This window comes from Lates calcarifer, linkage group LG7_2 (genome assembly GCF_001640805.2).
Source record: "Lates calcarifer isolate ASB-BC8 linkage group LG7_2, TLL_Latcal_v3, whole genome shotgun sequence".
NCBI lineage: Eukaryota > Metazoa > Chordata > Actinopteri > Centropomidae > Lates > Lates calcarifer.
In genome coordinates this window covers 9,868,820-9,891,719 of record NC_066854.1, presented here as the reverse complement: position 1 = coordinate 9,891,719, position 22,900 = coordinate 9,868,820, and the positions used below count along the sequence as shown (strand labels likewise).

The window sequence follows — 22,900 nt, the reverse complement described above, 5'->3', positions numbered from 1 at the left end:
AGACACAACATTACTTGAATATGTCAGATACATAAACTGATCCTGGTGATGTTTACAGTAACAGTTTTCTGGATGTATAGGCTCTATCATATTGGTCCATGTGATGTAAGTCAACCTCAATCCCTCTGTGACTCAACACACACACATACACACTCACAGGTACTGGATTAGTGTGACGTGTGAGTGTATCTTGAGAGCAGCTGAGCAGCTTTGGAAACACCTTTGGAGCAGGGCCAAACCCGATAGGGAAGCACAGAGCAAAGGCAGCCCAGGAAGATAAAGTGCACATCAGATCTAGATCAGAAAGCATTAGCACATAATTCAGCATTTATATGAACACAGCTGAAGTAATTAAAGAAAAGGTAGTGTTTGCCACCTAGAGACCAACAGAGGGACTGCTACTGCACAGTGGGAACCATTTGATAGTCAGTGCTGTATACTACTCTGAAATTTACTTATCAAGTGCTCCAAATAAGAAAAAGATGTGGTTGTCTGTTCACATTGCAGAATAATTCAATGCAGCATCCTTCAGTGAAGAGAGGGGAGCCTGGATAATTGTTTAGAGGATTGGTTCACTTGGATTCTCATTGACAGTATTCTATAGTGGTATCTACACATGTGGATAGTTGAGGTTTTATTTGCTGAAGTATAAATATTTGTCCCTGAGATTTCTGTTGCTGCCAACACAAGAAATACATTTCATTTGTGTTGCTCACAGCCTTGAAATATTAGATTTAAAAAACTCAAAAGCAGATTCAGAATATTGTTAATGTTCTGGATAATCCTCTGTCAAGGTTTTCTACAATGTGTTCAGTGAAAATGGTTGAATGGTTAGAGGATTGATAACACTATCATGTCTGTGGGTTTATGATGAAGCTAAAAAAGGCACATGATTAGTGTAGCTTAGCATAAAGACTGGAAGCTGTTTGTCTGTTTGTTGTAGTAGCTACAAAGCTAGAAACAGTAACCAACTTGTTTATTGATTTTATTTATATCACCTTTATTACATTCATTTGCTCTAGGTACATGATGTTCACTTGGTGATGTCACAGATACAGTAGATGGACAGCCAAACAGGCCAATAGCAGCATAGGCACACACACACACACCCTCTTGGGACCCCAGATTGGAGGCTTTTGTCAAACTAAACAACAGGAGATAAACATGTTTTGCTGAACACATGGTGGCCATGTGCAGAATATCTCTGCTCCTAAAGGACAGTATGGGAGTAAGTCACTCAGCTTGGTTTTGGGTTAAATAAGAGAAAATATTCTTAGGGGTCTTTAAAAGTATATTTTCCAGCATTTTAAAGAGCAGCTTTGATCCAATCCAGTGTCTTTTACAGGCTCTCTGATTCTCCTCGAGAGCCGCTATCAGAGAGAGGAGATGTCAAGAAACAAAAGATAGCCACTTAACCGTGATCTCCCCTTATGTTTCTGTCAATCTACCTTCATATAACCATGGATACAGTAAGGCATCAGTAACACACTTCACGCTGTTGTTCCACATGGCTGGTTATACAAACCCCACCTGAATCTACAGCATGTAACACACACCTACGAGAAGCAGCAGAGAAAGGTTTACATCAAACAGAAATTCAGAAAGTCTGTTGCCTCCCAGCATTTACTGTGGATATTTTTGAGAGTCAGAAACACAAAGATATTGTGCTCTATTGTTCAAGCTGTTTAACTACACTCCTGGGAAAAGAAATAGATGTACAATAAATGATCACAGTAATTTGACTATATAAATATACTGATGTACAGTTGCTGGAGAGGGTTCACACATGCACATGTTTAAAGGGAAAACACATTTTGAATGTCAAAAATTCAAGATAATATGATACATCTACTAAAATACAGGCTGTGATTTGGAGTAAATTATTTTAAGTAATTCAAAAGTAACTTACATAAATAGTTCAGCATTTAGAAAAATGTGCTACTTCACTTTCTTGCTGAAAGTTAGATAGTAAGAATGATACTATTTTCATTTCTGTACACTAAATTTGAAGCTAGAGCCAGGGGTTAATTAGCTTTGCTTAGAGCCTACTGCTGCCTTCAAACGGGGTTGTGTTTACTGTGTGCACAAGAAGAGTCCATATGAACGTCCCCCTCTTGAGGTATTCACGACCTTTGACCTCGTTATTTTCTGACAGCTCCCTGTTCACTGCGTTGTCAGAAATAATGGAGGACATTGAAGTTCATTTTCCGATGGATGGTAAGTTAATATTCGAATTCTACTCGTACATTTCCTGCATTGCGTTACCTGCCTGCTAGCTTGCTAAACTGATAGCCTCAGAGAATAACTTAGTGTTCGTGATGTTGTTGCTTAGCATCGGTGTTCTCCACGTCAGCGTCAAGCATACTGGGTCCAAGACTTCTCATGTCGTAACCACAAGCTAACGATTGAAGACAGCGTTGACACAAGTGGGAACAGTTAGCCTGTCTACGGTCACAAATTAACTTGTATCTGGCCCTATGACCTCCTTATGATAAACACTCATGTCACTGTGCTAAAATATAGCACATGCTATAAATCCTTGTAGAACAGCAAGGTTCGCTTTAAACAAGTGTTTATGCTAGCTAGGCTAACTATCTCCTGGCTTTAGCTTTATGTTTGGTGTACAGGTATCTTTACATCTATATTTTGACAGGAAAGTGAGCAAACATTTTCCCAAAAAGTCTATTTTTTAAGGTATTAAGATTATATCAGAGAGCTTTTGTAAGTTTAAACAGAGAACTTTTAAACAGACTAACAGGTACTAGGTAAGAGATGACCTTTCCAAAACAACCTGTCTGTCCAAACCCCTGAGAATACAGCACTGACTTAATGAGACAAGTCCAAAAAATAGACAGACATGAACTGATACATAAACCAAGTATCAATACAGTGCTTCTGTCAAACAGTACTGAAACATCTAACATATTTCTGAGGTACTTGGTATATTAATGGCTATATGATTAAATGAATGATTAACCTGTGGTCCACTGAACACAAAAGAGGTCACATAATACTGTACACCCATAGGTGTCAAAATATTTTTTTTCTTCAAAAATATACCTTATTTATGCACATACAGTACAGAAATCGATACAGTTAACTTCCAAAATTTACAAATATAAGTCATATGATAAATTGGGATAAGGTGGTGGTTTCAAGTTTCAAGATTCTATATGTAAATCACTGTGACTCCTCCTACACTGGATCTAGAGAGATAAAGTGCTTCAAGTGTTTGAGTCTTTGTTCTTGGATACAGTTTTTTTAACCTACGCAATTCTACCCATGTAGTCACTGACAGAGCAAGGGTTTCTGGGAGTCTTAGTCTTAAGAGTTATCCAGTTCGCTGTCACTCTCTTTGGGCTGGCGCCGTTTGACCCTGGCTGGTGACCGACTCCTTTTCTGGCTGGTGCCACCACCAGTGGATACACTGGCAGCCATTTTGGGCACTTCTATGGAGCTTACAGGGTTCAAGGGTGAATCTGTGTCAATGTCTTCCAAGGAGCCAGGCTGGGACTCCACAGAGGTCCTAGTGAACTGATGTAGTAGAGCACCATCTTCTCTTTTGTTGCGGTTTGCCTCCTCCTTGTCCTCTTCCTCTGGCTTGAACTCTTCCACAGCATCTTCCACAACCTCCTCATCTCTATCTCCTCCTCCCTCTTTTTCTTCCTCATCTCCAGTTGTTCCAGCACCCTCACGTCCTGATTCGTCTGCACTGGTGTCACTTGGGTGTTTGTTGTCGGTGTCGGAGTCTTCTGCATCTGCCTCCTCTCCCTCGGTCACACATACAGCTGGAGTCGCCCCCTGGACCTGAGGTTTGAACAAGGTAACAGTAAATTATCTTTTAGGAAATGCAGTTGATTAAATTGAGTACTGATGGTTTAACTTAGTGTCACTAATCAAAGCCACAACTGAGTCACATAGCAGGCAATAATCTAATGGTTGGTATTAGAATTAGTTTCCCTTTAACACTGCAGAAAGGCTGCTGCATAAAACTGAACCATAGCTGTTTAAGTGTCTGTTTGAGTGTGTGTCAAACAAGGTAAGAACACTGATTTACAAGACCTTGGTTAAGAGGAAGTTTTTTTTGTAACAAGTTGGTGACTGACAATAACAGCTGACGTCTGTCAGTGGAAGCTCTGTGTTACTGCCAAACAAAACAGATTTGTTCAGTCTGTCTAATTGGATAGCGAGATTATCTTTTCCCACAGGCTTAGAATTAGCGGTGAGGCTGCAGTAGGTCAGATTCCTCTTTAAAGTACAGTAGACTTTAACCCTGCGGTCATGTTCAGACACTGGGTGCTGCTTTAAAATAGGTGGTGCTCAAATAAGTATGTCAGTAAATCATTTGCAGGAACACTCATCTATGTGTCCCAATGAACTTGTTCCAACCTTTTTAAAAACAATATCTTACTTCAGAAAAAGAGAAAAGCTAACAATGCATGTTATAATAAACTGTAATTATGTTCATGGACTAATATTTTGACTGGTATTTTGGTTCAATTTTTAGCTCTCTCATAGTCAGGTCCTCTACTTTTTAGAATATTTTACTGAAAAAATCCTTTTGCATTTCATTCATCCTTACCTTTGGTGAGGCTCTTTCCTCCTCAGATGACTCCCCTCCCGGCTCTCCACTTTCTCCTCCTCCATCTTCATGTGACTCCTCCTCATCACCATCATCTTCATCCTCTGCTTCTGCTGATGCGCTGACATTTCCCTCCACAAACTCCTCTACCAGTGTTGATTCTTCATTTGTTGTATTTTTTCCAGCATTGTCATTGTCTGTATCCCCCGTCTCCTCCTCATCTCCACTTTCCCTGCCTGTTGTTTCCTCTTCCTCAGGCTTAAAATCAGACACTTCACACTCTCTCTCCACTGCTTCCTCATCTTCCTCACCGTCACCATTTTCAGCGGTCTCTCCCTCACCTGCTGTTACCTCTTTAACTGTCTCTTTGTCACTCTCCTCTTCCCCAGTTCCTGTCTCGCCTTCATTGTCCCCTGTCTCATCCTCTCCTGTCTCTTCTTCACCTTCTATGTTCTCCCCCCCTTGCTCCCTTTCTCTCTCTTCATCATCTGCTGTCTCATCCTCACCTGTGTTGTCGCTAGTTTCCTCAGCCTCCTCTTCCTCCTCTGCATTGTCACTCTCCTCTTCATTTCCGGCACAGTGGCATTGGCATTCTGCCTCCCCCTCTCCCCCCTCCTCTTCCCCATTTACTGATGCCTCCTCTTCTCCAGCTTCCTCACAACCTGTCTGTCCCTCATCACCTGCACTATTTTCTTCCTTTTCAGCTCCTACCTCCTCCTCTTCTCCTGCCTCACCCCCATCTTCTTCTCCTATCTCTTCATCCTCCTCTGGGATCGTCTCCTCTAAAACAACCTCAGCTTTAATATCCTCTTTGGTTTCCTCCTCCTCCTCCTCCTCCCGTACTACCTCTAAATTTCTTCCCTCCTCGTCTTCCATGGCTCTATCATCTTCCATGTCTGTAGGTTGGGGAATGACTGGTGAAGGGCTTTTCTTTAGCTGAAGTATCTTAAGGAGGTCAAACTCCATGATTACTGGTGCTTCAGCTGCCATTGGGTTGGTTTTGAGAGGCCGGGCAGCCATTTTCTTGCGGACACAAGCATCACAGGGGCAGTACTCATCATCACTTCGTTGGTCGCTGAAATCACCTGTCATCTCTCCATCACTGAGAGAGTCAGCGGTTTTCACCGATTGGTTCTTCATGACCTAAAAAATAAGTCAGACATCATCTTTCTACATTCAAGCAGCAGTATCTTGTTAGATGTACAGACTATTTGTGATGGATTTACCTTTAACATTCGACGTCTCTTCTCTGTCATGGTGGACTCCCTGGAGAGGTTCCCTCCTTGCGGTGGCCGGGGCGACCTCCCCCCTCTGCCAGCTCGACTCTGAATCTTCTTCATCTCACGTTCGATGCTGCTCTGGATGCGCCGACTCACCTCGTCCCTGAGCTCAGCGATCATCGTGTCCAGGATGAGGCTGTCGTCAAGGTCCCAGCGAACCTTAAACTCTGCCATTGCATTAATGTAGTGGTTTATGAACTGTTTCTCCAGCTTCTTCAGAAGGTGCAGGACCCAAACTGGATCAGGGTCTTGGGATAGTTTTTTGGACAAGGGTGCTCGCAGGACAGTCGGGGGTGTGCCGGAGCTGGAGTCCTCCACTGTGTCTTGCTCATTATCAGTGGGGGATTTAGAGCTGTCGTTGGCAGAGCTCTTGTCTGATGATGATGGGTTCTCGGTGGCTTTTGGACTGTCCAGACTTGGAGGGACTGTACTTTGCTCATCACTCTGCATCTGTTCCTCTGCTATATCCTTGGTTGCTTGCTCTGTGGATGCCTCCTCTTGTTCTGCCTCAGTGTCTTTATCTTCTGCATTTCTTTCCTCATCCTCCTCTACAATCTTCTTTGCTCCCTCATCCTCATGTACAGATTCTGTCTCTTTTGGAGGTGTTTCATCTCCACCTTGATTTCCATTCTCCTTCCCAGATCCACCAGAGCCACTCCTCATATCCACCCCGGATGAGGACCTTGGTGGCGACACCTGCTCTGTGCCAACATCTTTGACCCTCTTGGCATCAATGTCCCTGGGTTCAGTGAGCCAGAGGGATTGAAGGATGGCCATGATGTTCTCATACTGCTGGTTGTGGTCTTTCTGGTCACAGCCAGGTTTCACTGCAGGCTCAATAAGCTGGAGCTGGGCCAAACAGTCCAAGAGCCCCCTGGCTGATGTGCTCAGTCTACGACCATAAACTGGAGACACCTACAGAAGACAGCAAATATAGAATAGAATACCTGCTACAAGTCATCTACAAGTAACATACATAACATTAATTTGTCACATTGTTACAATACATACATTTTTCTAGTTTTAGTTTTTTTTTTAAAGCTTTTGACTGCTCTTAGACGATCAAATTAATTGATAAATTTATGAAATACATGTTAACCACGTTGCGAAATACTTGTTAGATGTAGCCTTAATTGTTTCATCTTTAATTCACAGAAAAGACCATATGAGCCTTGATGACTTTTGTGATTATTCTGTCAAATAAAATAAGATTATCACATGATCTCATAGACAGGGAGTCATTTACAAAATGTTCCTGGCTTACCTCTGGCATGCTCCGGCATCGACCCAGTGAAGAGCTCAGAAGAACTTTCATTACAGCCGCAGAAGAATGCCAGTTCCTGGGCAGAGACTCGCCACTTAGCAACTGAGTGTTGGAGTCAGAAGAGGTCCCCACTGCATCACCTGGAGCTGGATCAGAACTCTTTTCCTCCTCTACTGCATCACATTTAGCTTCTCCCTCTTTCTCCACTCCCTCTTCAGCCGCAGATTTCTCCTCCTTGTCCACTCTCTCGTCATTGGGACTCTTTTCCCCCTTTGCTACTTCTTCAGATTTCTCTTTTACCTCCTTCTCCTGCTCACCCTCACTCAGCTCGTCACCAAGTGCCAGCATGCTGCTGTTAGCTGGAATGCTCCGCAGCCAATCGCTAACAACCTCAATAGGGGAAGCATTGGGCAGACAGGCAGGCGTCATTTCTAGTTCCTCCCTCTGATCCTTCTTGTTCCTGATTCTCTGACACTCTCTGGCACTTTTCTCACTCCTGGTTTTGCTGGCTTTTGACTGTTGGCTTTGTGGACGTGCAGCCATGGTTTCCTTTAGCAGGTCTGCAGCAGACAAAGAGTGAGACAGAATGCTTTCACTACATGTCTCCACTTTGCTGCCTGGTCTGGAGCTGTGTAAGGGGCAGGGGCTAGAGGGTGTTATGTGTGTTTCTTTCTTTTGTGAATTGGATATTTTGACACTGCCAGTGTTGCTTCCTGCATTGGATTTGGTCTTGTTACCTTTGACTGGATTCAAATAGTCTGACTTGACTGAAGCCTCTCCTTTACTTTGCTTTGAGCCTTTTGTTTTTGACCCTGATTGAGATGAAGCTGCTAGACTCAGGCCTGAGGCAACGTGAACTCTTGGAGTGAACACTGGCGGCCTTGTCATCTGCAATATCTTCCTCCCCTTGGACCTTACTTGCTGGGCGACAGATGTTTTGGTTTTCAGTGTCATTATTTGCTGATTCTCCAACAGGTGTTTTTTCTACATCAGCATTTTTAGTGCTGGCACTTGTAGGGGATTTGTTCTGAACTTTATCACTTGCTGATGACATTGCAGGTGAGGTTCTGCTCTTGGGGGCATCCACATTGCTAGCTTTTGTAGTTGAAGCAGACTTAACACTTTCTGTTTCATGGTCATTTCCTGGTGCACTTGCATGTTGCTCTTTAGGCTTACTGACATGCATATCACCTGGTTTGATTTGACAGTTACAAGAGGACTTGTGAGACCTGCTGCTTTTGGCTGAAAATGCACTGGTTGCTCTTTGTATTTTTTGCCCTCCATCTTCTTGATCTTCATCTTCACCCCCTCCTGGAGTTTCAATAGTAGGGATGTCGACCGCTGGAATACTGTGAGACAAAGCGCTTTTATTTTCATTACTCCTGGACTTTTGAGACACCGTGGACCCTGTCTCCTCCACATCTTCCTTCATAGCAGACTCCTCTGGGCTTTTGGGGACATCAGGAGTTGCTGTCTTCACTCTGCCCTTACTCTCAATGTTTATGTGAAACGAAACACTGGACTTGCCACTGTCTGAGTCAGCTGTTTCTTGGTCTTCTGGCAACCCAAGAGAGACTGACCCTGATGATTGTCGACTCAGTGGTTGTTCAGTGCCTCCTGATTCCCTCCTGTGTCTTTTGGAAGCGGATGATAAGATGCTAGCAGCCCGCTCAGAAGCCCCCACAGTTTTTAGTTCCTCATTATCTTCCCCTTTCTCCTCATCCTTGTCCTCCTCCTCCTTTTCTTTCTTTGTCTTTTCAAGTGCTGAAGCTGCTCCACAGTGACATTTGGACCTGCTAGATTTAGCAGAGGTTGTGGAATGATCTGACAAGGCACTAGGCCCTCTTTTCTCTGCAGGTAACAACTGTGAACTACTGGAGGATGCAGCTGGAGCTTTGGGTGACTGGGCCCTTGGGGAACGTGTCCTCTTGGGTGAGAGCGTTTGGCCAAGAGAATGTTCAGGGGATTTATTTTTTGGTGCACTGTCCTCCAAAACCTTTTCATCTATATCTGCTGTTTCAATGACTGTAATATCAGCTGTTCCATTATGATTGGATGAAACATTAGACTTTTCTGATTTAGCTGATGCAGCACTTGGTGCTCTCTCTGTTGTCTCATTTCCCTCTTCATCAACTCCTTCTGGTGTGTTGATAGTAACAACATTTGGGCTTGGTGACGCTGATTTATGATTCTTGCCAGAATCTGACTTGTGAGAAGATTTTGACTTTATAGACATGGCACTAGCAACCCGCTCCTGACTTTCATCTTGCTTCTCTTCTCTGTTTGGAGATGCTGCAGTGTGCTCTGACTTCTGGGACTTGGAGGATTTGCAAGAAGTGTGTGATTTCCCCGACATGGCAGTGGGGGTTCTGTCCACCATACCATCCATGTCTGTCTTTGTATGGTCAGACTTAGCAGAGGAAGCTGCTTTGCCAGATAAAGCACTGGCAACCCTGTCCTTAGCTTTTTCACTAACTCCTGTATTGTCTTGTCTTTCAGAACTTGCTCCTGTGTTGCCATTACAGTTAGATTTCTGAGACCTAGAAGACCCAGCACTGGCTGCTCTTTCTTCTTTTTCTGATTTAGCAGACAATGCACTTTCTGGCCTCTGCTGTGTTTCCTCTTCAGCTATCTTGCTTTCTTTTTCTTCAGCCACAGTTTCATTACCATCACAGTTAGACTTTGAAGACTTAACAGACATGTTAGATTTAACTGATCTGGCAGACATTTGACTTGCTGCCCTTTCTTCTCCATCTCCTTCTGCTTCTGACCTGGGAGAAAGTGACGTCTCTGAAGCTTTGGTGGACTTATGGGATTTGTTGGACTTGACAGACAGATTGGATTTGGCTGACATGGCAGTTGCTACTCTCTCTTCCTCCTCTGTTCCTTCTTCCTGTTTTGTTGTTTGGATGGGTTCATCAGCTACCTTAGCACCTGGAGATAATGCTTTTGCACAGTGACTGTATGTGGACCTATGAGAAGTGCTGGACTTGGCTGTAACATTTGATTTTGTTGATTTAGCTGATACTGCACTATCAGGTCTTTCTGCCTTGCCAGATTTGGCAGAAGCATTAGACTTAACAGAAAGGCTACTTGGAGCTCTTTTGTTTGTGTCATTGTCTTCCACAGCTTTATTGTCAGTTGGGGAAGCAACCTTACTTAAGGGGCAGTTGAACTTATGAGACTTGACTGAAGCACTGGTCTTTGCTGAAACAGCAGATTTGGCTGACAGGGAGCTGACTGCTCTCTCTGCATCATTCTCTCCCTCTGCTTCCTCTCTTCTTCTCATGTCAGGTGATTCAGCTTTGCCACTGCAGTTGGACTTGTGAGACTTTCTGGACTTGGCAGACAGGATGGACTGAGCTGACATGGTGCTGGGGCCTCTCTTCTCCTCACTGTCAACTGTTGCACCAGTGGCATCATTACAGCCAGATTTGTGTGATCTACTGGACCTGTGGCTTGTTCCTGAGGTGGCACTAGGAGCCCGTTCATCCTCTTTTACTGCTGGCTCAGCATTGGATGTTCTGGACATGGCACTAGATGCTCTACTGTCTATGACATTTGATATTGCAGAGGAGCGCCCATGGTTGGTGAGATTTGTCTTGTTGGATTGTGTGGACACAGCTGAGTCATCTGAGCCATCATCATTAATGCCATTAGTTGCATTCTCTTGGTTGCAGAGAGGTGAGGCGGGGTTTGGAGAGGGGGGATGATGGGACCTCTGTGATGCTGTTCTACTGGAATCAGACTTGAACCCACTTTTGCAGCCCCCACATTTAGGGCACACACTAGATGCCCCTGACTTCTGGGAGCCTGCTGAAAGTGCTGAGTGACCAGACAAGCCACTGACAACTCTCTTTATCTCTTTATCCTCATCATCTGCTGCCCTCTCTTCTTCTGAGTTTAGGATCTTGGGTTTGCTAGACTTGGATGAGGCTCTGCTCACGTCCTGATTCCTCTCCTCTGCTTCGGCTGCTGAGTTTGCAGTAACTGCTGCACAGTGACAGGAGGAAGCTACAGATACAGCCCTGCTTCCTCTCTCTTCCCCATCCTTATGCTTCTTGTGTTCGGAGCCTGCCGAGATGTTGCTTGTTGGCTTGTCAATAAGGTGAGTCTGGGAGGGTGGGGATGGTGATGGTTCATTGCTGTGACAGCACTGTGAAGCGCTGGGTGGCAGGTCATCATCCTCATCATCCTGGTCCTCTTTCAGTGATTGCAGTATATGTGAGGAGCTGCTGACTGCAGACAGTGGACGCTCTCCATCTTCCTCCATCATTAGCTCATCCTCGACTGACTTTCTGCTCAGTGGTTGTAGGTTGCTATCTATGGCGACGACTTCGCTGCGGCTGCAGCACCGGCTCACCCTGTGTATCTCTACATGGGTGTCTCCATCATGCTCCACCTCTACTCTGCTCTCAACCTGCTCTGTTACAGACATCTCCTCTTGGACCAGTTGGCTCTGTTCTGAACCTGAGCCACCTCCACAGCTGGAGAGCTGTGCACGGCAGCGCACCACTCTCCTGGAATTACATGATGAAGAAGAGCTAGAGGAGTGTGTATGTCTCATCATAGTGTGGGTGTGGCTAGAAGTATGTGGATGCGGGGGTGGAGCAAGCGGCTGTTTGTGGCTGTGTGCTGGATTTTCCCACAAGTCGTACTGCTGCTCCTGTCTCTGGTAGCAGCAAGGGCAGCGGTTTGCTTCCAGTGCACGCCGCAGATGTTGGCTGGAAAAATCCACACCCTCTGGGTCAACGACCCAGGAATCAGGATCAGAGCAGCTTTCTGATTGGCCCTGCTGCAGGTAATGGGGCTGGACCTGGCTCAGGGGGCAACAGTCATTGGTCAGAGATGGGGATTTTTTAATTTGTGTGGACCATTGTAGGGTCTCATCGTTGTGGAGGCGAAAACGCACCCTCATCTCTACTGAGAGGCTGCCATCTTTATTGACAAGCACACGCTTTTCAATGTCATCATTCATAATAGCCGGTCTGGCCTGGGAGTAGGCACTGATACCATTGCTGTATGATTTCTCTGAAGACAAAGAGAAACGGGCGGAGCGGTTTGAGGAATCAGAACGAGGGTGGATGATGCTCTTTTTAGTTTCCAGACCAAAGTTAACTGAAAGAAGAGTGAGAAACGAACATTTAAATTCAACTATTGTTTCACATTTTTGTACTCCTTTTACCAGTCTTAGGTCTGTTGTTGAAGTTGAGGTTTGTGTGTGAGATATTCTCCAACTGAACAGTGTAGATGCTTTTTGGCTACATTTTGACCAAACAACTTACCATTTTTTTTGCTTTCATGTCCTTCACTGTACTCGCTGGCTCTGGACTGAGCTCCATGAGGTGAGGATCTTGCTCCTTGAGTAGCAGGAGATCGGGCACCATTTCCAGGAATCCTGGGGCCAAGACCAGGGGACCTGTTGCCCAGACCAGGTAGTTTTTCCTCTGAGCTCTTTTTGATAAAGTTTACCAGCGTTGGACTGAACGCTTCCCGGCCGACACAAACCAATACACCAGGGCAAGTCATCAGGCTCTGCACGTTGTCAATCTGTAAACAAATTCAGAAAAGTTTCCACTGAACTGGATGTCATCAATGCAGATGTCGACAATGCAAAACACATGCTAAATTCTAACTGTACATTCAAATACAAATCACTTCTTACCCTGCGTCCCTCTGCAGTGTAGAGTTTGCGGACATGAAACTGCATAACCTCAGACACTTCATCCAGAAAGACCCTCATGCTCCTGGTCGACCTCCTGCTCAGCACCACGCTCCTTCTCATCCCTGGTTCACTGTTCTTCACCAGCAGGATCCGTCGCTGCCTGTAAGGCAAATGGCCCGGTGGTGTTGTGGGTGAGGTTTCAGGCCGGTGAGGCCTCCGGCTGTGATGGTGCCAGATGCTCGGACGTTTGTTAGCCAATTCCATGTTTATTGGCTTAGCTTGGCGTCGGTCAGAGCACAGGTAGCAGCCACCATCCTGGAGCTGCTCCAGGTGTTTGATGGTGTTGGTGCCACGGGGGGTGGTTACAGTTCGTACGCCAAATGGTAGAGGCACCTGGATGAGGACACATACATACTTACATACATATTTCATATACGTATCTGCTGTATTTATATATCTGTCTATCTATTGCTGCTGTGTCTCTAAGACAAATTTTATCAGTAAAGCTCACACTGTAACCAAGGTTCAAAGTGCAGGGCATCTGTATCTTCGCAGTCAGCTTCAAAAGAAATCTCTACATCACAGCTCCCACACCCGTCCCACTAACCTTTTGGGAAAGGTCATCCAGCAGGGCGTCAAAGCATTTGAAGCTGCGCTTGTGGATAGCCATCCTGACGCCCCCAAACTGACTGTCACCACTTTTGTAGAAGGTAATCCTCTTTGCTGGGGTGGCTGTGGTCACATGGGCGAGGCGTAAGTTGGAGGGATGTGGTGCTGGGAGAGGTGAGGTATGTTTAGATGGGGGGCTGGGGTCCCACATCCCTGCCTGGACCGAATGCATGCTGTGCTTTCACACACACCTGAGGTATACAGGCAAACACAGAACACTGAATTTGAAGTCGCTGTAAAATTTAAAATATATACAAAAGTGCACTTTAAAAGCAAATATTGTGAAAAGATTCAGTTATTATTTTCTCTTGAATGTGTTAAAATAGCTTTTGTTTTTCTGTTCACACACTTTCTAATCGCACTTACAGGGTCACAAGTCGTAATCTGGTTTAGAGTTAGGGTTTGACTGAGGATTCAGGACAGGACATCCACTAACAGGACTACCTGACATATAAGGCTGTTCCATATGTAATTTGGCTACAACAGGGGAAAGGCTTTATATAAAGTCATTTCCAAATCAAAACAGCAGGCTACCATGTAAATGGTTTGATATCTGACAAATCAGTGTTGCTTCTCTGTATTGACTTGTGTTTAAATGACCAGAAAGGATATGGTTTTGGGCAAAAAACCCTGTGGATTGGTATCAACTTTCTGCATAAAATCATCACATAATGTAAACTGGCAATATCAACATTAACATCTACAGCAGTTAATGTACAATAGTTGTAAAGACTATTGCTTCTTATCATGCTTCTTATTATCTTATCTTCTTAATCATGACTGTTAAATGTGATGACTTTCAATAACCTATTAAAACAGGTGAATGTTATCAGGAGTCTTAGCAGGCTGCTAAGTTCCATGAGGTTAGACTTCGGGCCCAATCACTGCTCTTAGCTGTACACACTCCCCACGTGATGCTCTGCTTCTTAATCCCTCCTCAGCTCTGTCACTCTGAACAACCTTACAACCTTTTTCTTTTGTTTTTGAAAGAAATGCAGCATTTTAATATAATATTTAACTACATGTTACCTACACAATTAGTGCACTTGACTGCATGTTAACTATATGATTTCTAAATCAGCTAAGGCAGCAACAACATTGGTTTCCCAGGTGATGCACCGCAAACAAATAGTCCCCCTCAAACTGATAATAATACATTTGAACTAGGAGAACAGGGTTGGTGGAGGAGATAGAGCTATTTATTTATTTATTAAGTTAATTAAGTTAATTAGTTAATTACAAAACACCAGCAAAAGAGCAATGAAGGGAAATGTAGTTTGTTTCAGGACTTAAAGAAGGTCTGTACTTTAACATTCAGGATTTAGGATTTACTGAGCCCTGAGTTATTTTCCCTGCTGATGCCCAAATAGGCAACTTAATCCAACGTTGAGTAAGGTCACAGTTACGTACACCTCAGCATATACACAGTTCTCCTTTCATGCACATTCAGTTACAGTATTATTAGCAAAATCTATGGTCTTCTTGTTAACACTTCTGAAGATTTAAGGGACTACAACCTTATAGCAAGGCTGCAACTAACGATTATTATTGTCATTTAATCTGCAGTTTAATTGATGTATAAAATATTTGAGACTAAGGAGATGTATTTAGCACTGATATGCAAGAATATATACAGTACAGTCATAAAATGACAAACAAGGCAGCAAATTCTCACATTTGAGAAGCTGGAACAAATATTTGTCATTTTTTCTTGAGCCCAAACAATGAATAGGCAACAAGAGGTAATAGCAAAAATACTATGTACAGTATAAATACAGAATCTCTTTTACCACTATATAATCAATTTTAGTACATTGTATCACTATATATTATGTTAACACTGAGCCATTGTCACTACATTTTAATTACAGACCTTTTTTCATGATGGCAAAGAACCATTTTTGCCACTATTTACCAATTTAAGACAAATTTAATCATCTTGAGAGCTATTTCCAGCACTACTTTGACCACTATTCATGCACTTAATCATTTTTACAACAGTTTACTTCCATCTATCAGACACACTACTCACATATTCAGGAAACATGGTCCAAAGAGATGTGAAAAAGCTTGAAGGGAGCTGTTTCTATCCGCACAGGGTCCGACCGGGCGAGTCGGACCAGGAGTTAGCACTATGTGTGTGATATATGTATATGTGTGTGTGTGTGTGTGTGAGTGTGTGTGTGTGTGTGGTGGCGGCTATCTCCTCTGCAGCCTGAGTCATACACTAGGATGTAGCTACAGCAGAGCCCCTGGGCTCCACAGCTCTCAGGGTAAAATGGCAGTCAGTAATCGGGCACACGGAGGAGGGAGGGGGCGGGTGGAGAGAGGAGAAATGAGAAGACAGGAGGGGAGAAGGCTAAGGATAGAACGAAAAGCCTGCTTAAGAATGAGTGTGTGTGTGTGTGTGGGAGAAGGAGGGGGGTTGCTATGGTGAGGCTAAGATGGTGGTGAGACAAGTGATGTTCTCATGCATGCTGAACCTGACCTGGAGAGGAAGAGCATGCTAATTTGAAATTTTAATGATTTTTTCTTTTAACTTATGGGGGTGATTTTTAACAAGACTGAGCAGAAGATTTAGTTATCATAGACACTTTACCTGTAACTGAAATGTTCCTGCAGTTAGAGTCGTATCAGTGAACGTAAAGGAAGAAGAAAGCTGATGGCTGCCAAACAAAAATGAAATTTTGATGTATCCATTGCAACTTCAGCCGACATGTCTGTCTGTGCAGTCAGCAAGATGCAAAGCTTTTACTTTGAAATCAGAGATCTTAGATTTTCAGCACATATTGGTCCCTCTATGTCTCCCTCACACACACTCACACACACACACACACACATACACAGGGCTGTAGTCAGAGAGGATTGTAATTACAGACAATCTGTCTGACAGCAGGGTGCCTCCAGTCCAGAAATCACTGAAAACACCAACTGCTCCTATTGAACTGTCATGGGCAAACAACTTCTTGTTATTGGAAGAGAAATGGAAAATTGATGATGAACAAATCATAACCAGTTGGTCTTCACAATCAGACAAAACGCCATTATTATCAGCGGAGGCCATTTACAATTTATTTTTTTCACCTTGTTTTGTCTTGTTTATGTTTTTTTTTTAACTAATTGAAATAACGCCACAGTATATGAAATTAAAGAGTTATCTTTGGGAGATGAAAGGGAAATTATGGATCTATAGATGTTGTGTCCTATCTGCTGATCCATTAATACCCAAACTTTTCTTATCCTAATAGTGGCATCACCTGTGAGGCATCTGAGAGAGAGAGAGAGAGAGAGAGAGAGAGAGAGAGAGAGGAGAGAGAGAGAGAGAGAGAGAGGAAGAGAGATCCCCAGTGGCTACAGTCTGTGTTACATCTTGCTCAGTGCTGGTAAGTACTTAGATCCTTTATTTGAATAAAAGTAGCGATATTGTGATGGAATTAATTACTGGTTTTAACTGATGCGTTATCAGCATTTTATCTTTGAGCTTATTTCAAATATTTTATATACTGATGTCAAGTATATATCAATATATCAAACATTATAAGATGGTCATATACAGGTACATGTAAAATCTTAATCTGCAAGTACCTAGTGACTATAATATGTCATTTCCCTTTCAAATGTGGTGCAGTAGAAGTGTAAAGTGGCAGCCCATTAAATTAAGCTACTTCAGTGCATGTAAATCAGGACTGTACTTCAAGCTGCATTCATTGATGTTTTTGCATCACAACAAGCTGTAAACACAACACTGACATATAATGAACTTGTTAGCAAACTGCTTTTTACATATCCAGCAGACATGATTTGTTAGCTTTGTGTATGTTCTCCACCAACTTCTGAGGAAAACATTTGACTGTTAAGTAGCCCCATTGTCTAGATCTCTTCTCTAGCTAGCTCTTTAGCTGCTAAATGCTCCACTATGTTCACCAGCTAGTCGCCCTGTACCATGTACCATTTCACTGAACAGTTGCTGACTGCTGGAAATACCATTGCTGCTGGAAATGATATTGATAAGACTGATGAGACTCAACCAAAACAATATAATTGGTGGCCATTGCATGAAAACAATGTGCTGAAAAATGCTAAATCTTTCAGTGAAAATAAGTAATAACAACTGTAGAGTTTGGTGAAAATAATCTGCCTATTGTCAGCATAAGAGACCCCTTTCATATTACACATAATCATTTGACCTATTGTGAATCTGAGAATATTGATTAGAGCAGCTTAGAGAGTAGAGTACCTGAGTAAATGTACTTTAATGTACTTTAAGTTCCACTACTTATCTTCCTTACTTCAGGGTCAGCCCCTAAAATCAAGTGTGTATCTACAAAATAAGACTGAGGTTAAAAAAAATCTTTTAGAAACCACACACTGAGGGCTTATTCAACAGGATTACTATGAAAGTCCTTTAAACTTTCAAATAAGTGTAAAATTGCAATTGTGCAGCAATTGCACAAGAATCTCACAAAAATATCTTTTCCCTACAACACTCTCTTAGTGCTTTTGAGAACACCAAGGGCATTTTACTCAGAGATTTATTATTTTCTTTTACAGGATACATGTCCTTGAAGTAAGACATCTTGTTTTATTGAGCAAGTTATTGCATAATTCAGATTTATGTAACTCATATTTCATCGGTCTGTCTCTGCCTCACTGCCCAAATGAGAGAGGGAAAGAGTAGGTGGGCCTCAGAGAATTCTGGGAAGACAGGAAGTCAGGGATGAGTAGTTCCTGTGCTGACAGGACAGAGGCATCAGGCAGCTGGTCTGTGGAAAACTGTTGGTGCTAACAGGTATTCCTTGTGGATAAATCAAAGAATTCATCACTTCTGCATTTTGTGTGTTGATGTTAGACAACTGCATTCAGACTGCAGAGACACTTGCACATCCTGCAGGAACCAAGACCCAAGACTCAGTACCTATCCCTGAATAATGGACCTCACTCTTCTTTTTCTCTTTAAAATAGAAACAAAACTAACTGAAGCTTTAACAGTTCCAGAGAAAGCAAAGGAGAGATTATGCGATGTGTGGCCTACTTTTGGAGGTCCACTCACTCCTCTATCCCTCCTGCTCTCCTTCTCTTATCCCATCAACAGGTGTGTGTGTGTGACTCACATCATCCTAACAACTGGATCACACACACACAAATAAATATGCAGTATATATGGAAGTGGTGATACACTTTTCAGTTGTGTTTAGCCTACACAAGGGCATCCCCTCCTCCTCTTTCAACACACACACACACACACACACACACACACACACACACAAACACAAAGAGTTAAACTAACAGGATGCGTAAACAGCATGCATTCACAGGTACACACAAAAACATTCACACACACACAACCGGGTGTTTAGAAGAGCATGCTGTGTGTTAAACAACAGGAGTAAAGAGGAAAAAGAAAGAGATTAATCTCACCGATAAGGATGCATACCGACAGGAAAGATGGTTAAAACAGGAGCTCCAGGAAAAAATAAAAATATTAAAAATGACCCCCAAAACAACTCATTTTAATAGTAAGACAGCAAAGTCAGGTCTAGTCAGAAGCAGCAGTGAGCACGGACCGAGGTGCGAGCCGCTCCGTCTGCCACATCGACCAGAGTTGCGCGTTCAGTCTCCACCGGAGATCGCAGATATGGAGAGCATGTTCAGACATGCGTCAAGCCCGCAGCTGACGGACCGGAAGTACACTGATAGACTTCCAAATTAGTTTGTGACAGTTAATATTGAACCATCATTCAAACAGTCGACATAGATTACGTAAAGAACGTATAATATGGGTAACATACATTATAGAACAACACCAGAGTGTGAGCAAGAAATAAATATAGACAGACAAGGAAAAAATAACATTGCAAGAGTTTTAACATCTGAAGCAGCTGTCATTCAAATGATTAGGCTAAACCCTATGACTAATGCTAATTAATTAAATGTAGTTCTCATTTGTAATATGTATTAGGATTAAAAATAAATGATAGTATATATATGAATATATGAACTACAGAAACATAATGTACTGTGGGAAAACTCAAATACTTGGATACTATCAATACTGAAAGATAACCAGATGTGGATGTCAAAGCATTACAAAAAAAAAAAAAAAAAAAGAAATAAAAATAAATAGAACTCTAGGGGCAGTTGGCAACAATGACAACCTATTAGTAAGGTTGAGTTGTGTTTTTGTGTTTATTTGCTTTTGGCTGTTTGTTTGTGCATGTGTTTGTTTTTCTTTTACATTTGAGGAATCTTGTGAGTGAGCCTAGCCTCATAACTAAAAATAATAATAAAAAATAAGTGGAACAAATTCAAAGGGGGATGATTCTCAAGACCTTGATATAATATTTATTGGAAACATTTATCCCATCAAAACTTATTTTTTCAGAAAGCCTAAATCCATGTTCAACCTGCTCTGGAAATTACCTGAGCCACCATTACTAACCTACACTGAAATACATTTCCATATGTTTCTGATCACAGTCATTTTTAATTGTATAGCCTTTACAGTTATTTTCAAAAGGAGATTTAAAAATGGTAACATGGCACTATAATGGCAGCCTATAAAATTTTACTTTTAAAGGCACGACCGGAAATTGTCTTTACCTATTTTGGCTAACTTGACAGAAGTTAAATCCGTTACCTTTACACTAAAGACCCTCTCCGATCTCCTCCGCTTTACTTCCTGGACACCCAGAGGAGGAGGAGGAGAGGAGAGGTAGTAGGAGAGAGGAGAAGAATGGAGAGGAGGAGGATGAAGAGGAGGAGGAGTGGGATTCATGTTAAAGAGGATTAGACCTGCCTGAGCCATCTGTGGCCCTGGACTAATAAGCCTAGTTACATGACAGATAGTTAGTTAGTTCTCCTATCAAACTCACTGACAACACGAACAATAACAACAATAATCATATGTTTATATACTGCTACTTTAACAGCTTTAATCCCATTAAAAGAACTTGTCAACCAAAGCAGTCGCCATTAAACCTAATCAAAAAGTGTCCGCTAAACTCTTTAAGGTATATGTGTTATTATTTCAGAATAGAAAAGAATAGAATTAATTGTATACGATATACTATTAATTTTCATTTACATTTAATAATGTGACACAAAATTCAAACTAAACCATGGCGCAACATTCCACCGTTCCCCACGCCCAGTGCGTGTATCTGACGTCATCGCGTTACCAGTGGTGTACGCGTCCGTCTCCCATGGCAACCAAGTCATTACTCAAGGATGGATTCCCTTCCAGAGAGTGAGATAGCGCAGATAGCAAGACTCCAGGTAGGCAGCCCGTCAATTCACACCTGAGACTTTGACAGAAGTGATACAAAGAGAGAGTGATGTTATTATGGTGCCTTCAAATGCGGCTAGGAATTTAAAAAGCGGACATAATCAACCCAAAACTGAAATAACCGACAGGGGTGAGAGTTACATCCGTTAAAACACATGCTAATGCAAAGCACATTACAGTTTCTTATTGATTCCTGAAAGCTGTCAGTTGTGATTTTAAGGTCAGAGGATAATATTTATTTTCTGCCATTAACAGCTAATAGTCTACTAGTCTTCCCATTTTAACAACATAATGTATGGCTTCCTGATATATTATAGAGATTTAAACTTTATGTTTTCTAATGTAAATTTCTTTTTTCTTTGTTTCAAAACAAAATGTATCATGTATTGTGTCTGTATCACTGTCCTGTCAGAGGGATGCTGGCGTGCAGAGGCTCAGCTGTCACTTCTCATGGCCTGAGTTCTGTGATGAGCGTCGGAGTTTCCATCAGGAGTTTGTGTACGACGTCGCCATGTTTGCCGCCGCCCGTGGCTTCCCCTGGCCTGATGTGATCCGGACAGCTGAGGTTGCCAAATGCATCTTCCCACAGCTGGACGGTCAGAGCAAACAGCAGCGTACTGTACAGAAGTCCTACAGGTGGTTTTAATGTGGCCACCAGAGAGAACACCAGAGTTATTAAAACATTCTTCATGTAGTTTTATGATTTAATAAACCTCCTCTTTGGCTTCTTCACTTTATTGTCCTCTATCCATCAGGTCTGGATGCACCCAAACTGCTGTCTCTGGTGAGGGATTCCCTGTCTGAGCGTTTACCAAACCTTACCCCTGTCCACCGACACACATTCACCCACTTCCTCACAGACGCCTGCACCGTTCGGCGGAAGGCTCTTCCAGGCGGTGGTGAGCGGAGCAGCTAACATGTCCATTGCTCAGCTGCACTTGGAGGTGCAGCTGCCGCCCACACCCTGCCCTCTGGCACAGGTAATCACTAACCAGCGACTAGAAACTGAACAAAATGGCCCCCGCTGATCACTGTGTTGTATTTGTGCTGCAGGGCACAGAGCTGCACGAGGGGGAGCATCAGCGCCAGCAAGCCCAGCTCAACTCAACCCTGAGACAGAAGGAGGAGGAGCTGAGGATTCTCCGAGAGGAGTCAAGGGTCACCCTGGGGCATATTCCTGAGGATGTGCGACTGGATGAAGAGGTTAACACTTGGAAATGTGTGTGCATAAACAGAAAAGGGTTTTTTAAATCTTAATTGAGTTAGATCATGTCTGCCACTCTCTGTAGGGAGTTGTGGAGGTGGTGCGTGCGGCCGTGAAGGCGACTGAGGGCCAGATGCTGGCCAGTCTGAACCGAGAGGCCTCGCTGCTCAGTGACATCCTGCAGCTCAAACTGCAGCAGGCAGCCTTGGCCACCGGGAGGCGCCACAACTCTGTTCATTCCAGTGCCAGTCAGCTCAGTCTACACCCAGACACACCAGCAAAGGCAAAAATACAAAGAACAAAAACTAAAACAGAAGTGAAGTAGTGTCTGGAAATACAGTGTGAGGACAAGACCTGAGTGAATAAAGCAAACAATAGACTGCTGAAGTCACGGCTTTTCTAATCTACACCTGAGAGTGAGTGCACGCAGAGGGAACAGTCCTGAAAACTAGTTTCACACAAGTATTTATTTAAAAAAAAAAAAAAAGTCCTTCTGATTCTGAAATCCTTTTGATTTGTCAGGAAAAGCTGCAAAGAATAGAATTATAAATAACATCAATGTTAAAGAAAACCAAACAATATCCACTCTCATTCTACACATTTCTTTCACAGAGTAAAGTACAGCTCCTAAACTGAATGCTCTATTAAAAGAAAATTACTGCTAATGCATTCATTGATTCAACATTCATAAATAATTAGCACCGAGTCTGCAGCTTCTAAACAGAAAGCAACAATAAAAATCATTTCACACATCAAAAGCATCTAGTGCAAAGGTCAAGTTAAGGTTAGCTAGGGTTATCAGTTTCTACAATAACAGCACCTGAGGTAAAGCCTTTCAGTGTTTATACTTACAGTACATATTGGTAACCAGTTGTGCAGCTCTTACTAAAAGTCAACTGGTTTCTCAGGATGGCAGAGGAGCCCTTTAAGGCGAGCGTGTAGCTGCTACAG

The 22,900-nt window shown here is 42.9% G+C and overlaps 2 protein-coding genes across 2 annotated transcripts; one reads left to right on the top strand and one right to left on the bottom strand.

The window, feature by feature from the left end:
• Positions 1 to 60: 60 nt before the first annotated feature.
• Positions 61 to 16,702, bottom strand: rp1l1a (rp1 like 1a). Its single transcript, XM_051066002.1, is given in 8 exon segments — positions 61 to 3,807; positions 4,583 to 5,725; positions 5,809 to 6,777; positions 7,127 to 7,960; positions 7,962 to 12,244; positions 12,412 to 12,676; positions 12,792 to 13,184; positions 13,399 to 16,702. Coding segments are annotated over 8 exon segments (8,604 nt in total). The 5' UTR covers positions 13,633 to 16,702; the 3' UTR covers positions 61 to 3,324.
• A 177-nt stretch (positions 16,703 to 16,879) lies between these two features.
• lg7_2h8orf74 (linkage group 7_2 C8orf74 homolog) lies at positions 16,880 to 22,817 on the top strand. Its single transcript, XM_018689211.2, is given in 6 exon segments — positions 16,880 to 20,735; positions 21,158 to 21,341; positions 21,501 to 21,625; positions 21,627 to 21,725; positions 21,799 to 21,948; positions 22,035 to 22,817. Coding segments are annotated over 6 exon segments (846 nt in total). The 5' UTR covers positions 16,880 to 20,687; the 3' UTR covers positions 22,275 to 22,817.
• The last annotated feature ends 83 nt before the right edge of the window (positions 22,818 to 22,900 follow it).